Genomic DNA, 14,430 nt, shown 5'->3' with positions numbered 1-14,430 from the left:
TCAGTGTGTCACTGTGTCTGCTGAGATGCTAGTGCCCAGTCTGTGGAACTTCCTACAGTTCTCATGAAGAAAGCCTGTACTTTCCAGGATCTGGGCGTCCAAGGGTTTCTTCAGCAAGAAATGACCACATCCTGATCTGTATGTGCAGGGAAAAGCACAGAATGACATCACAGGAACTTCAGCAGCAGTGGTCAAACCAAACTGGTGTCCAGTGTTCCACCTGCACTGTAGGTGGCCAACTTTCAGATCATGGCTTAAGGTCCTACAAGGCTGTCAAGAAGCCCCTGATCAATGAGAGACAGAGGTTAGCCCAGCATCGTTGAGACCAAGCACACAAGAACTGGAAGATTCTGTGGTCAGATAAGTCCAGTTTCCAGCTTTATTTTCCTCCAGCATGTACGGTACCTACTGTCAAGCACGGTGGAGGCAGTATCATGGTTATTTAGAAAGCTGTGAAAGCTGTTTCAATGCTCAAATGGGTATCTGACTATTTCTCTATACCTGACACAAGTACATCATTTTCACTGCACAAGTACAATTATTCCAACATTGTAGTACAAGTACATATAAATATTTTAGTGTAACTGAATAAAGTTCCTGCTTTCGTCAGTATATACAACCGAAATATAAGAGCAAAATATACACTGTGGAAACGGTTTACGGTCAGAGACCTGCTCTATGCCTAATTATTGCACATGGTATGAACTGCACCGAAACATAAATATTGCACTTGTAGGTATGTGATATTGTCATTGAGGGGGGAGGGAGCAGACATCTGACAGCTTGGGGATAAAAGCTGTTTTTTTGAGTCTGTAGGTTTTGACTCTAAGTGTCCTGTAATGTCTACCTGAGGGGAGGAGGGAGAACAGAGTGTCCTGGGTATGAGGGGTCTCTGGTGATTCCTCCTAGCTTTCCTCTGAAGTCTGCTGGTGTAAACGTCTCTGAGGGGAGGTAGTGTGGTCCCAGTCACCTGCTCTGATGCTCTCACCACCCGTTGCAGGTCCTTCCTGTCCTCTGCAGTGCAGCAGCTGAACCACACTGTACAGCCGTAGGTCAGGAGGCTCTCAGTGGTGGAGCGATAGAAGTTTCTGAGCAGCTTTTGGGGGAGATGAGCCTGATGCAGCTTCCTGAGGAAGTACAATCTCTGTTGGGCCCTCCCTACCTGGTGTGTAATATGGGTGGACCATGTGAAGTCTGCAGAGATGTGGACCCCGAGGAACCTGAAGCTGTCCACCCTCTCTACCTCCTCTCTAGGGCTGCAACTAACGACGAATCGATGAATTGTCTGAGCATGATACATCATCAAAAGCAGAAGAGAGCGCGCAATGCAACAGAAATCACCATCCGAGCGGAGCGCGGAACACGGACGGACATCCACGCTGCATCGTACATATTATATATGCACGATACAGTGCAAAACATGGACAGACATCTGCGCGGCATTGTACATATATTATATATGCAGGATACAGGGCAGATTTCCTTGCTGTATCGTGCATATATAATATATGCATATACTATATATGCATGATACAGCGTGGACGTCCGTCCGTGTTCCGCGCTCTCGCGTCATTACTGACCTTCCCTGAAAATTTCATCCAAATCCATTAGTCCCTTGTTGAGTAATGTTGCACACGGACAGACAGATTCACAGACAAACGTACGCTGATCGTCACATAACTCTGCTGCGTTCATTGGCAGAGTCATAATAAAATAAATATTGTAGCACTGGAGTTGTGCATGATTGTGTTCATTTGCATTTACTTTATTTTGTTTATTTTGGTGTTTATGTTGTGCCTTGGATCTTATTTCATTGACTATTAGGTCAGATATTTTATTGTTTTGTGTTTGTTTATTGCCCTGCACAGTGTCCCAGATGTTGGTTCCGCATTCTTATTGTTTTTGGTACAGCTGACTTAATTGTGGTACAGAGTGAGAGTTGGTAAGAGCGCAGTCTGTGTTTGTTGTGCTAAGTGGTGAATAAAACATGCAGAAAACTGTGCTGTTGTGCTGGGGATGTTTAGCATGGAAGACAGCAAAAGATATGAGAGTAAAAATGAATTGTGACCCACAGCCCTGGAGACGGGCGAGTTGACCAATATTTAAGGTTTACAATATGATTGCTACTTCGTGGATTTTCGTCTATTGCAGGGAGAGTCTGGAACGTAACCCCTGCAATAGATGAGGGACCACTGTACATTCAAAAACATGTTTGTAAAGAGTTACACTCAGGTATAGCATCATCTGTCTTACCTCACAACTCTGCCAGCGGTTAGGAATGTTGGGTCGAAGCTTCTGCTCACAAACTACCTTCCTCATCTCCTCCACTGATGGATCTGACTGCACCAGGTCGTAGTAGGGCAGCTGGTAGTCCTCATGAATACCTGACAGAAAACATGACGGGAAAATATTACATGTACCTGTTGGTCTAATTATGTGTCTTCCCTTCATCTATGCAGATAGTAGTGTGTTAATATTTGCATAATTATCACTGTTCCTCTTTTGCTCCATCTATCTTTTTCTCCTTTAATTTGTCAACCTCCTATTCATGTAATTAATGATTCCATCTCTGCTATGTTTTAAAATTTGATCCTCACCTCCCATAGAGCAGCGGCTGGCGATCTCCCAGAAGACCAGGCCCATGGCGTAGATGTCAGCTCGCTTGAAAGACTCAAAATGTTTCATGTTTATGGAGTCATCCAGGACCTCTGGAGCCATATACCTGCACAAAACACAATGGGTTGTTAATAAAAAGATTCTTGGATGCCTTGTTGCGTAATCATACAGTAAATGAAGTCATGTTATGTTTTGGTATTCAAAGCTACAGTATTCACTAAACAGCAATCAAAGCATAAGTTTGGAAAGTCGGTGGACACAAACGTGTACTACAATATAATACAATCATAGCGCTTTGAGCAGATACATTTTCTTGTCATTGATCTGCACTTACTGTACTTTCTGGACTATAAGCCGCTACTTTTTTCACATGCTTTGAACCCTGCGACTTATACAACGATGCGGCTAATGTATAGACTTTTACGGGTGAGCTTCATGCCACCAATACGTTTAGCCTCGTCACATCAGACCAATGAAATTAATGAACAAGTCACAGTGGACCAATGAAACTGTCTGAATTAAATCAAACGCACTCACTAAATTCTTCTGATCAGTCATTTTGCTCTTCATGCACACATCCTCATCATGGAAAACACATAAAGAAATGCATATGATGCAGCTTTTAAGTTAAAGGCAATCGATCTGCCTGTCGAAGAAGGAAATAGAGCTGATGTATGTAAGCTTGGCATCAATGAATCGATGGTGAGACGCTGGAGTCAGCAGCGTGAAGAACTGACTCGAATCCGTTTTACTGCCGTGTTACAGGCACCGTTCGGAAAAAGCATTTATTTAATTAAAAGCTAAACAAATTTTTCTGTGTACATATCTCATGTTACAACGTGGACACCTGCGGCTTATAGACAGGTGCAGCCTATATATATATACATGTGGACAAAATTGTTGGTACCCCTCGGTTAATGAAAGAAAAACCCACAATGGTCACAGAAATAATTTGAATCTGACAAAAGTAATGATAAAAATTCTATGAAAATTAACCAATGAAAATCAGACATTGCTTTCGAACTGTGGTTCAACAGAATTATTTTAAAAAATAAACTCATGAAACAGGCCTGGACAAATATGATGGTACCCCTAGAAAAGACTGAAAATAAAGTGACCATAGTGATTTATAATCTAAAAATATTAGTTGAAGTCAGGTAGCCATTCAATATGAACTAAATGGCTAACTGCAAAATAAAAGAAGGAAAAAGTAAGTATTTGGTCAATGAGTGGAATCCAGCTCAAGCTAGGGTAGAACGAATCATCCTTTACAAGTGGGGTAACTGCACATGTTAAATCTCGCTTCATCAATGAAAGTAGCTGGTCAACACGACACCTTAAAAAAAAACACATGACGACTGGGTTTAACAACAGCATCCAATTTGATCAAAAACTCTGTAGCACGTAATAGAGAAGCGTAGTTTGAGACCGTTTTCTCAACAATATTAACTTCATTTTCTGGGTTTTTGAATAAGCATATTTGGCCTTGCTGTACTGTTCATTCAAATCACAGGCTCTATAGTTCTGCTGTCTCTGTCTCTTGATACAAACAAGTTATTCAATACTGTTTGCATTAATCTCAGATAAAGTCTTAACAAAATAAAATCTTTCACACTGACAGACTTTCGTATGTGTTGTGACTGCTGCATATACACTACCAGTCAAAAGTTTGGACAGACCTTTTCATGTAATGGGTTTTCTTTATGTTCAAGACTATTAAACATTGTAGATTCTCACTGATGGCATTGAAACTATGAATGAACATATATGGAATTATGTAGTAAACAAGAAAGTGTGAAATAAGTCAAAAACATGTTTTATATTTTAGATTCTTCAAAATCGTCACATCACTCTTCGATTTACTTCGTGAAAATACTAGAACATGCCACAGGCTCTAACAGCAACTTCCTGTGTGTGTTGTCATGGAGTAACATTAGTGTCGGACTATTTGTGACCATTATATATTTAAAATGCAACTCTGTCAAAGATGACATGTTTTACATCTGAGAAAGGTGTCCATGGATTTTATTTTGGTTCGTATGAGTCATGACTTCATGGCAAAGAAAATAATGGAGTAGAGAAAATGTGATTTAACGTTAATAGGCATCAGAGGGCTGCATAAATAATGTTTAACCAGTAACTTTACCCGTACTATAACCTACCTATAATTTGAACAAAACAAGATGTATTTCATAACTCATTTATAGAGTGATTCTTTTAAAAGGTTATATAATTTCCCAGTGGTTTAATACTATGTTGCATGTTTTTGTACTTGAAAATTCCTCTTTGTTGTAAATTTAAACAATTACAAAAGGACAAAGTATTGTAAAACAGTAAAATGTTCTGCCTGTAATTTATATCTTTGTTGTTATAAGTGTTCAGGGGAAAAAAAAAAAGAAGTTGTTTTATTCATTATATATTTTTTTAAATTAATCAGCCGGTTATCAGAATTTTTTCTGCCAAATATCAGAATCGGCATCGGCCTCAAAAAATTCGTATCGGTCGAGCCCTAGTACTGATTGTATGTTTGAAGTTTGGTATTATAAGATGTTGGTGTGATCTGATCATTATTATGCAACATGAATTTTAGCCAAGGCCAGAGATTCTGTCTCCGCTGCTCTGAGGCTTACTGAATCATTTAATGACACTGTCATATGCCTACAGGATCAAAACACAGCACAGAGAAGGAGACAGGAAGAAGACAGGAAGAAGACGAAAACAATGGGGTTCAGAAAAATATAGTGGGACGAGAGTTATGCTGGTATCTTTGTGAGAGGGAGGAGGGGAAGAACTGTTTGATTTAATGCATTGCTCACTTTTCAACCCTGTGGCTAGACAAGAGTACATAATAAAAGAAAAAGATGTGTAGACAGTGATATGCAAAAGCAAAGTGAAAATGAGAAGTCACCTGTTGTCAGGGGAATTGTTAGCTATATAGCAAGACAGGAAATAATGAACATTTGTGTTTGTGACAGTAATAGTAACATTTAATCCGCAATAAACCACACTGTTGCTTAGATGCTTTTTCATGTATTACCATGAACGCACATCCCACATACACCATCCTGCTGCCAGAATTACTCACTACAGAACTACATGTAGATTATTTCACCACTGAAAATAGCTCCAAACATATGCAACATATCCTCTTGTTTTCCTTCCATTTGATGAAAACTACAGTGAGCAGCTGTTTTAGGGAATTATTGAAGCTTTTTTTAAAAAAAGAACAAAAACAAACAAAAAAACAACATTCACTGGGTGTATTGAAATATTTACACATTCAGAAGAAAATAATGGGTTTGGGGCTGAGAGGCAGACATGATTTAGATCCTTTCATGAGACATGTTCTTATATATACTACAGTCATAGAACAAAATATTAGACCATGCTTGTTTTCAATTTCTTGTTCATTTCAATGCCTGGTACCACTAAAGGTATATTACCCGAAGAATACAATGAACATGACAAAAATGCAGCTGATTCCATAATACTTTATGTCCCATTTGACATGCTTCAGCTTCATTGTATTCCCAGGATATGTAACAGGCCATTTCATGTCATCAGCAGCACATGCAAAGGCCTAGAGTGGTCTCCTGCTGACATTCAAGCCGTAGCACAAGTCAGAAGTTGTCAGCTCTCACATAACGCCAAAAACAAAAGAATTATGTGCAGCCACAAGGGCAGCCATCTTGGCACTGCTGGAAACTGGCATGAGTGAGAGACAGGCAGCAAAAAAAACTGAAGACCTCCAAGACAGCCGTTCATTACACCAAGAAAAAACAAGCTGAATATAGTACTGCCAAATTTCTAGCTGGTCGTGGCAGGAAACATCTTTCTACCCCACAAGATGACCGTCACTCATCCATTCTTGTGTCAGAAATCATCGTCAGACCTCCAGGAACCTTAAAAATGAGTGAGCACTGTTGAGAAATGTGACAAAGATAGTTGGAAACCAACTTCTTGAAGCTGGTCTGAGGTCACACAGGGCATAGCAGAAGCCCTTCATCAAGGACAGACAGAGGAAAGCCCGGTTACTGTTTGCTGGGATCACAAGGATTGGACTGTTGATGGTTGGGCTAAGGTTCTCTTCAGGGATGAATCCAGTTTTCAGTTGATGCCTACTTCAGACAACTTACTGGTTAGCAGGAAGCCTGGAGAAGCTACAAACCAGACTGTCTGCCCCTACAGTAAAACATGGGGGTGGATCAGGGACCATCTGGGGTAGTTTCAGTCTGGGTGGAACAGGGCAGATGAACCAGGTCATGTTTGGGGCTACTCTTGAAAACAGTCTTCTTCCATCAGCTGGAAAACTCTTTCCTGCTTCAAATGACTGGATTTTCCAACAAGACAATGCCCCTTGCCACACGGCAAGGTCAGTTAAAGCCTGGATGGAGAACCAGAACATTGGAACCATGCCTTGGCTGCTCAATCACCAGATCTAAATCCAATTGAAAACCTGTGGAAAATCATCAAACGCAAAATGGAGAATTCAAGTCCAAAAACAAAGCAAATTAGTTAGAATTAGTGCAACAGGAATGGGCTGCTGTGACAGCAGAACAATGTCAGAAGCTGGTGGAGATCATGACAAGATGCATGGATGCAGTCATCAGAAACAATGATTATGAATCAGTACTAACTCCTGTGTGGATCATGGCACTAAAACAAAAGAAAACATGGAATGCCTAAAATCACTGTTTTTGGCAGTACAATGCCATAGCTTTTGATGGAAGAACTTAAATGATTTTGATTATCAAGAAAACCATGGAAAATGTCTGATATCAGCTCTTAAATTAAACTCTTATGAGCTATTTTTGTTGTTAACATTATATTTGTCCAAACCATTGTATCTTTAGTTGTACCAGGCATTAAAATTAACAAGAAATTGAAGAAAACAAGGGTGGTCTAATCATATTTTTTCCATGACTGTATATTTTGTGTTGTCTGTGCAAGAATCTAACACCTAAAATTTGTTAATTATTAAAGAACAGTGAGAAAACCAGCAGAGATTGTACTTTGACAGTACGAATTTTTTCATTTAACCTGTTGCTGAGTTACTCCTTTTGTCAGTTAATTGTTTAACTGACCAGTTGTTTAAACTCTACTTTTACCACAAAAAACTGTATTAGAAAGTTTGCCCTGCTTGCTTTAAACTTATATATTTTTTTTGCAAATGTCCTTGAGTTTCACATGGATAAGGCGGCACACACTCAAGGCTCCACTGTAGATGCCATGGAAAAATGTTTGGGAAGTTGGCAGAGGATTCATTTCATGGTCCATGACATCCTGAGATCCTAAGTGGCCCAGTCTCTGGCAGTGTAAACGCAAAGTTTTCTCCGCTAGGTTAAGCACCAACTGAGCCTCTGGTTCCATTGTCTAGCATGAAAGGCCAAATGTTGCAAGATGGTTGCTGCAAAGGGGAAATCCTGACAAAACTGAGTCAGTTGTTTCAATCACCATTTGTTAGGACATTTCTGTTTTTAGAGTTTTGGCACATGCCAATGAAGGGAGAATGAAGGGCGGTAGATGCAACTCAAGTGAAAAATCTTTATGTACATAAACGGAGGTCTTTTAACTTCAGGTTTCAAACTGACTTACCTGATATGGATTGAAACAAAATAAATCAAAATAAAGTGTAAAGTCTGAAAATGAATTACTATACTGCCTTATCGCCACTTACTAACAAAACTACAATTACAGGGAGGTGTAGCACCCTAAGACGCAGTATCTAAACAGCTACTTAAACTGCTATTCAAACTGCTAGCAGCACAACCCTGAATTGGGCCAAACATGCAGTGATGTAAAAGGGTCTCAAGTAACAAAAAAAGTTGCAGTCTTGGCATAACCACAACCCATCCAAGTACTGGAAATGCCAAACAAAGACACACAAAGGCAAACTGCTCACTCCAAGTCACAGCCATCCAGAGTCGCAGCTTGACCAAGGCTTTTTAGCTCGTGCCGCAATGAGATTGGAGCATAGCATCAGGGTAGCAGTCCCATCAGTCAGAGCAGGAGGCAGGACATAGGAGAAGCAGTCACAGCTCACATTCTCTCAGTTGGACCTCTTTATTTACACCCTTAACTCACCATGGTGGCTTGGTTTGTAACATACAGACGTGCTGTGAATCACCCCAACACTTGCACACAGTGACAACATCACAACTGCCTACACAGCGGAGCAGAGGTGATTTTATTCCAAAAAGACACTGCAAATGCCATAATTAAATTAAAAACTACAATAGTCAAGCCAGAGAGAACCACAGAAAAAGAAGGACACCTGACAAACCTTTAACTGCTTCTAAACAAATCTGATAACAACCTGCCAGCTTCCTACAAAGGTGAATGCATAGCGTGCGGTTACCTTTTAGTTCCCACTCTGTGGTTTGGAGCAATGTCAATGGTGTCTGTGGCAGAGTCGTGACGGACAGCCAGACCTAGATCAGCGATGCAGCAAGTCCCATTCTTCTTCACCAGAATGTTCTTTGACTTCAAGTCTCTGTGGGCAATAGCTGGCTTTCCTGTAGACAAAGTCACACATTCAACAAGCACCCTACAGTAGGGAAAACGTGAGGAATACCTAACTTTAGGTAAATCACGCTGGCCCTCCTCCAGTCAAAAAGGAAGTTGTAATTCACCCAAAGATGTTTGGCAACTTTCACAAAGCACTCAGTACCTCCTCCACCTATATAGATCAATATTCTACCATCCAAACGGGTAGTAGACTACTCTAACAGCACAGTGCGCCTTGGGCATAACTGTATGTGCTGATATCTCCACAAATACTTTCACATCAAAGAAACAAAGACAAGAACACTTTGGAGTCAATATTTGACAAGAAAGTAGATTTAAATCCACGTTAAATATTTTTTAGTAACAAATATACATATATATCTTTTTTGATATTGGACAACTATGCAATCTACCAAAGAAGCTTGAAGTGGCTATGTCAGAGGTCTTAAAGCAGCTGAACAGTTTTTCAATTTGTGAACAGCAGCTTTCTCCATGCTTGCTTTGGAAAATAAGGCTGTATCAAAAGAAGGTGTCTGAAAAGTCTTGATTAAGTTTAGACACATTTGTGCTTACACTGCATGGTTTACTTTGAAGACAAACATTTGTTTCTCCAATAAGGTGATTTAAATTGTCTTTTGTAAGGGTGTAGCTGAACTGTGCACAAAATACTAAAGAAAAACATTTAAAACTATTAATTGGAAAAAAAAAACATTAATTGGCACATTTACAGAAACTATCAGAAAGGAATGCAGCGTACAGTATGTTTTTGGAATGAATGTAAATGTGTGTCTCATACCTTGCGTTCCCACTATTTCCATGTGGAGGTGGGCGAGGCCACTGGCTGTGGACAGGGACAGTTTGATCATGCCCTCCACAGTGACGGTATAACGGTTCAGGTAGTCAAACAGGGAGCCATGTTCATGGTAGTCTGACACCAGCCACAGCTGAGTCCAAGTCCCGTTATCTACACATAGACAAGCAAAGGTATGAACTTAGAACCTGACTCAAAGTAAAGCATTTGAAGGTTAAATAAATTAAATACTAATACATCTGCCACTGAAAGTTTTAACAGCTTTTTGAATTTGTCCTTTGAATGGTATTCAAGATATGCAATATGCAAGACGTTATACAGGCTGACAGTACATGCCAAGATTGACCTTTCTTCAGTAAGCAAATATTGAGACTCCACCAGAATGCACCTATGCAGAAAAATTTTATAAATCTGGAGTACACACACTCGTCATTTTATTCCACTCTAAGAAGCAGAATGAACCTTATTGTATAGTCACCGCATGTCTTTGAAACGTGAGTGATACATAGTTATTTTCAGAATAATTTTAGCTAATCAGACATACAATCAGCAGGTTCACATACATGTAAGCAACCAGTTTCTTCAACACATAAAGGGATTTAACTTAGACGTAGGCAAGTTTGTAAAAGAAAATCTAATAAATACAAAATACAATGAATCAATGAAAGAACCAAAATGCATAACTGTTTTTGTGACAAAGATGAATGATTTAAATGATTCCATCATAGAAAGCGTGCGTGCGTTCGTGCTATTTAACCATGTGGAAATGTCTGTTTGGTCTTCACTGCAAACTACTACTCGCCCACACTGTCTACAGCCTCTCTGTCCACAATGAGCTTGTCTGCACCACTTTCACTGTCAACAGAGGTGCTGTTGTGCTTTGAGAGTGATGTTCACATGTAGTAATGCACTCCACATTGTCATTTACAGATGATAAACTCAGCCTGATGACAATCTCATTTGCAGTTTTTGAAATGAATATGTTTAATCAGTCTAGATACCTTGAAGACAATGTAAATAGCCTCACAACTGAGTTGATTGTTTTGTTCACACTTCCATTCATTTCTTTGTGTTAACTTACTTTTACCCCATAGGCCTTGTTGCAGCTTTACCTCAATCCATGCTTTCAGAACTCTTTCTGGTGGTTTCTCACCTTTATTGTCAGCAGCAATGAAGCCCAGAATATTCTCATGTCTCAGCATCACAGTCTGGTAAATCTCAGCCTCACGGAACCAGGAACGCTCCTCTCGGGAAGAGAAAATCTTCACGGCCACTTCCTCACCACGCCATTTACCACGCCACACCTCGCCGAAACGCCCCTTCCCAATGCTCTCCTGGAGGATAATGGTTCTGGCAATGGTTCTCTGAACCAGCAGTGGCAGACCTGGAGAGAAAACCAAAATAAAAGATTGTTTTGTTTAAGGATAAAATATTTCTTAAATTTATAGGAAAATGTATAGATGATTATTTTGAAAATAATAAGGAAGGAACCTCAGTCAGTATAAGATGGGAAGCTTTTAAAGCTTATATTAGAGGAGAGATAATCAGTTACACAAGCACTCAAAATAAAAAATATACCCAAGAAGTAGTCATTAGAACAACAAATTAAGACCCTAGAAAATGAATTCTATAGTAGTAATGATCCCGAAAAACGACATAAATTAATAGCAATGAGAGCTACATAAGATAAACTGACAACCAATAAAGTGGCAAAAAGTTTATTGTGGACTAAACAAGCATTCTATGACCAAGGAGAAAAAGCTGGTAAACTATTGGCATGGAGAATAAAAAAACAACAGGCTGAGAGAGCAATTCTTAGTATAAAAACAGTTGAGGACACTCTGACTGCAGACCCTATAGAGATAAACAAAAGTTTTAGAGAATATTATGAATTGTTACATCAATCAGATTGTAATCCAAATGATGAAATCCAAAATAAATTTCTAGACAGAATACCATTTCGAACTCTATCAGAGGAAAATAAATTGATACTTGACAGACCACTTACAATCAATGACATACTAGAAGCTATAAGCGACATGAATAGTGGCAAAGTGTCCGGACCAGATGGACTACCCAGAATTTTATAAAAAGTTTAAAAATAAGCTGATACAGCCACTACTTAATATGTTCAATGAGTCTTTTGAGCTAGGTGTTCTCCCAGAATCATTAAGATTAGCTACAATTACCCTTATTTTAAAGCCTAACAGACCACCAACAGAATGCTTGTCATATAGGGGAATTAGTCTCATGGGATGTGACACGAAAATCTTATGCAAGGTACTATCTAAAAGATTAGAAAAATATATGCCCAACTTGATTGCCGACGATCAACAAGGATTCATTAAAAAAAGATAAACCTATCACAATATCAGACGTGACAACAGTCTATTCCAGAATTACCAATATGCAATTATCTTTATTCTGCAAATTTACATAAACTGAAAAAAACAAACAAAAAACTCCTTCCTGAAAAATACCATTATTGTATGGCACACAGCACAGAGGCATGTGGGAGAATCTGTAACTATGTCCCAGTTTACCCCTCTATGGAATAATGACCAGTTTATACCTGGCAGCAAAGACCAAGGATTTAAAATATGGAAAATTAAGGGCCTCCAAGCAATTAAGGATTTGTATATTGATGGGAAATTGCTTACATTCAATGACCTGTCTGAAAAATATCAAATTCCACCAAAATATTTTTATAAACATTTGCAAGTAAAAAACTTTTTTGTCATCTAGGTCAAAAGAAATCGTGTGTATACCAGAATTATCATTAATTGAACAAATGGCAAAACAGGGAGAAAAAGTTTTAGTTTCTGATTCTTTTGTTCAGACATTAGGTGAGCAAAAGAATCAGAAACTAAAGTATCAACAAGAAGACATGAACGTTTTTGAGCTAGGGAGAAAAAGGCCTGCTGTCTAAATATTATAACCTGATTATGTCAAATTCCAAGGACTCTTCAATCGATACATTGAACGCATGGAGAAATGACATACAAGAAGACATAGATGACACAGACTGGAACAAGGCCTGTCTGAAGGCCCAAAAACAAACCATAAATATGCGAGTTAAGTTACTGCAACATAAATGGTTAACCAGAGTTTATATAACCCCAGAAAAACTCCATCATATGTCAAATCATATTCCTGATACGTGTGCTAAATGCCAAGATAATAAAGGAACTCCTTTTCACTGTTTATGGGAATGGAAAAAAAAGTGTGACTTCAGAGTAGAATGAATCAGAATCAGCTTCAATGGCCAAGTACGTACACAACATACAAGGAATTTGGTTTCGGCTGTTGGAATCACTCTAGGAATAAGGAAAGAGAATTAAATAATAATAAAAAAAAAAACCTATAGAAAGAAGAAGAGGGAAAAATAGTAATAATAAAAATAAATATAACACAATATATACAGATATTTACACGCTAGAAAGAATATATAAACACAGCAGTGCACAAAGATAATTGCTAGATGATGATACAGTGCAAAAAGCAGAGAATGCTGCTCTTAGTGCAAAAAATACTGTACATATCCATTGGTATATTGTATATTGTACAGGTGTGGAGGAATGGCTCAGCTGTTTATTAGAGTGATGGCAGTGGGGAAGAAGCTGTCCTTGTGTCTGGTGGTTTTAATGTACATGGCTCTGTAGCGCCTGCCAGAGCAGAGGGGGGAAAACAGTTCATATCCAGGGTGAGTGGGGTCTTTGATGATGTTCCCTGCCCTCTTCCTGGTTCTAGTGGAGTACAGTTCCTGGATGGAGGGCTGAGGGGCTCCAGTGATGTTCTCTGCAGTCTGTACTGTGCGCTGTAGTCTGTTTCTGTCCTGCTGTGTGGTTGATCCAAACCACAGAGTGACAGAGGTGCACAAGACTGATTCGATGACTGCAGTGTAGAACTGGATCAACAGCTCCCATGGCAGGCCATGTCTCTCCAGCTGTCGGAGGAAATGCATCCTCTGCTGAGCCTTTTTAGGATGGAGCAGATGTTGGCCTCCCACTTCAGGTCCTGAGAGATTGTAGTCCCCAGGAGCTTGAAGGACTCCACAGCTGACACGGGGCTGTTGCTGATGGTGAGGGGGAGCAGGGATGAGGGATATCTCCTAAAGTCCACTATCTCCACAGTCTTGAGCGTGTTCAGCTCCAGGTTGTTCTGGCTGTACCAGATCACCACTTGCTCAATCCCCTGCCGATATGCAGACTCGTCACTGTTTTGGATCAGGTCAATGACTGTTGTGTCATCTGCAACCTTCAGGAGTTTAACAGCTGGGTGCTTGGAGATACAGTTGTTGGTGTAGAGGGAGAAGAGAAGTGGAGACAGGACACACCCCTGGGGTGTACCAGAGCTGACAGTCTGGGTGGTTGAGGTGACATCTCCCAGCCTCACCTGCTGCCCTCCTGTCTGTCAGGAAGCTGGTGATCCACTGACACATGGATGGAGATACATTGAGGTGGGAGAGTTTGGTGGAGAAGATTTCACTGATGATG

General features: G+C 39.7%; 1 protein-coding gene across 1 annotated transcript in view; it reads right to left on the bottom strand.

Annotated features, from left to right (window-relative positions):
• Positions 1-14,430, bottom strand: part of tgfbr1b (transforming growth factor, beta receptor 1 b) — a 61,530-nt gene that overhangs the window by 12,681 nt on the left and 34,419 nt on the right. Inside the window, exons 4-8 of the mRNA XM_023271778.3 lie at positions 11,088-11,318; positions 9,920-10,087; positions 8,975-9,131; positions 2,598-2,722; positions 2,254-2,384 (exon numbers count right to left, since the gene is read on the bottom strand). Of these exons, the coding sequence (XP_023127546.2) occupies positions 2,254-2,384; positions 2,598-2,722; positions 8,975-9,131; positions 9,920-10,087; positions 11,088-11,318 (812 nt within the window). The remainder of the gene's footprint in view (positions 1-2,253; positions 2,385-2,597; positions 2,723-8,974; positions 9,132-9,919; positions 10,088-11,087; positions 11,319-14,430) is intronic.

The sequence above is a fragment of the Amphiprion ocellaris genome, chromosome 22 (assembly GCF_022539595.1).
Source record: "Amphiprion ocellaris isolate individual 3 ecotype Okinawa chromosome 22, ASM2253959v1, whole genome shotgun sequence".
Lineage (NCBI taxonomy): Eukaryota > Metazoa > Chordata > Actinopteri > Pomacentridae > Amphiprion > Amphiprion ocellaris.
The sequence above is the reverse complement of the archived record's forward strand: the minus strand, read 5'-3'. Positions and strand labels throughout refer to the sequence as shown.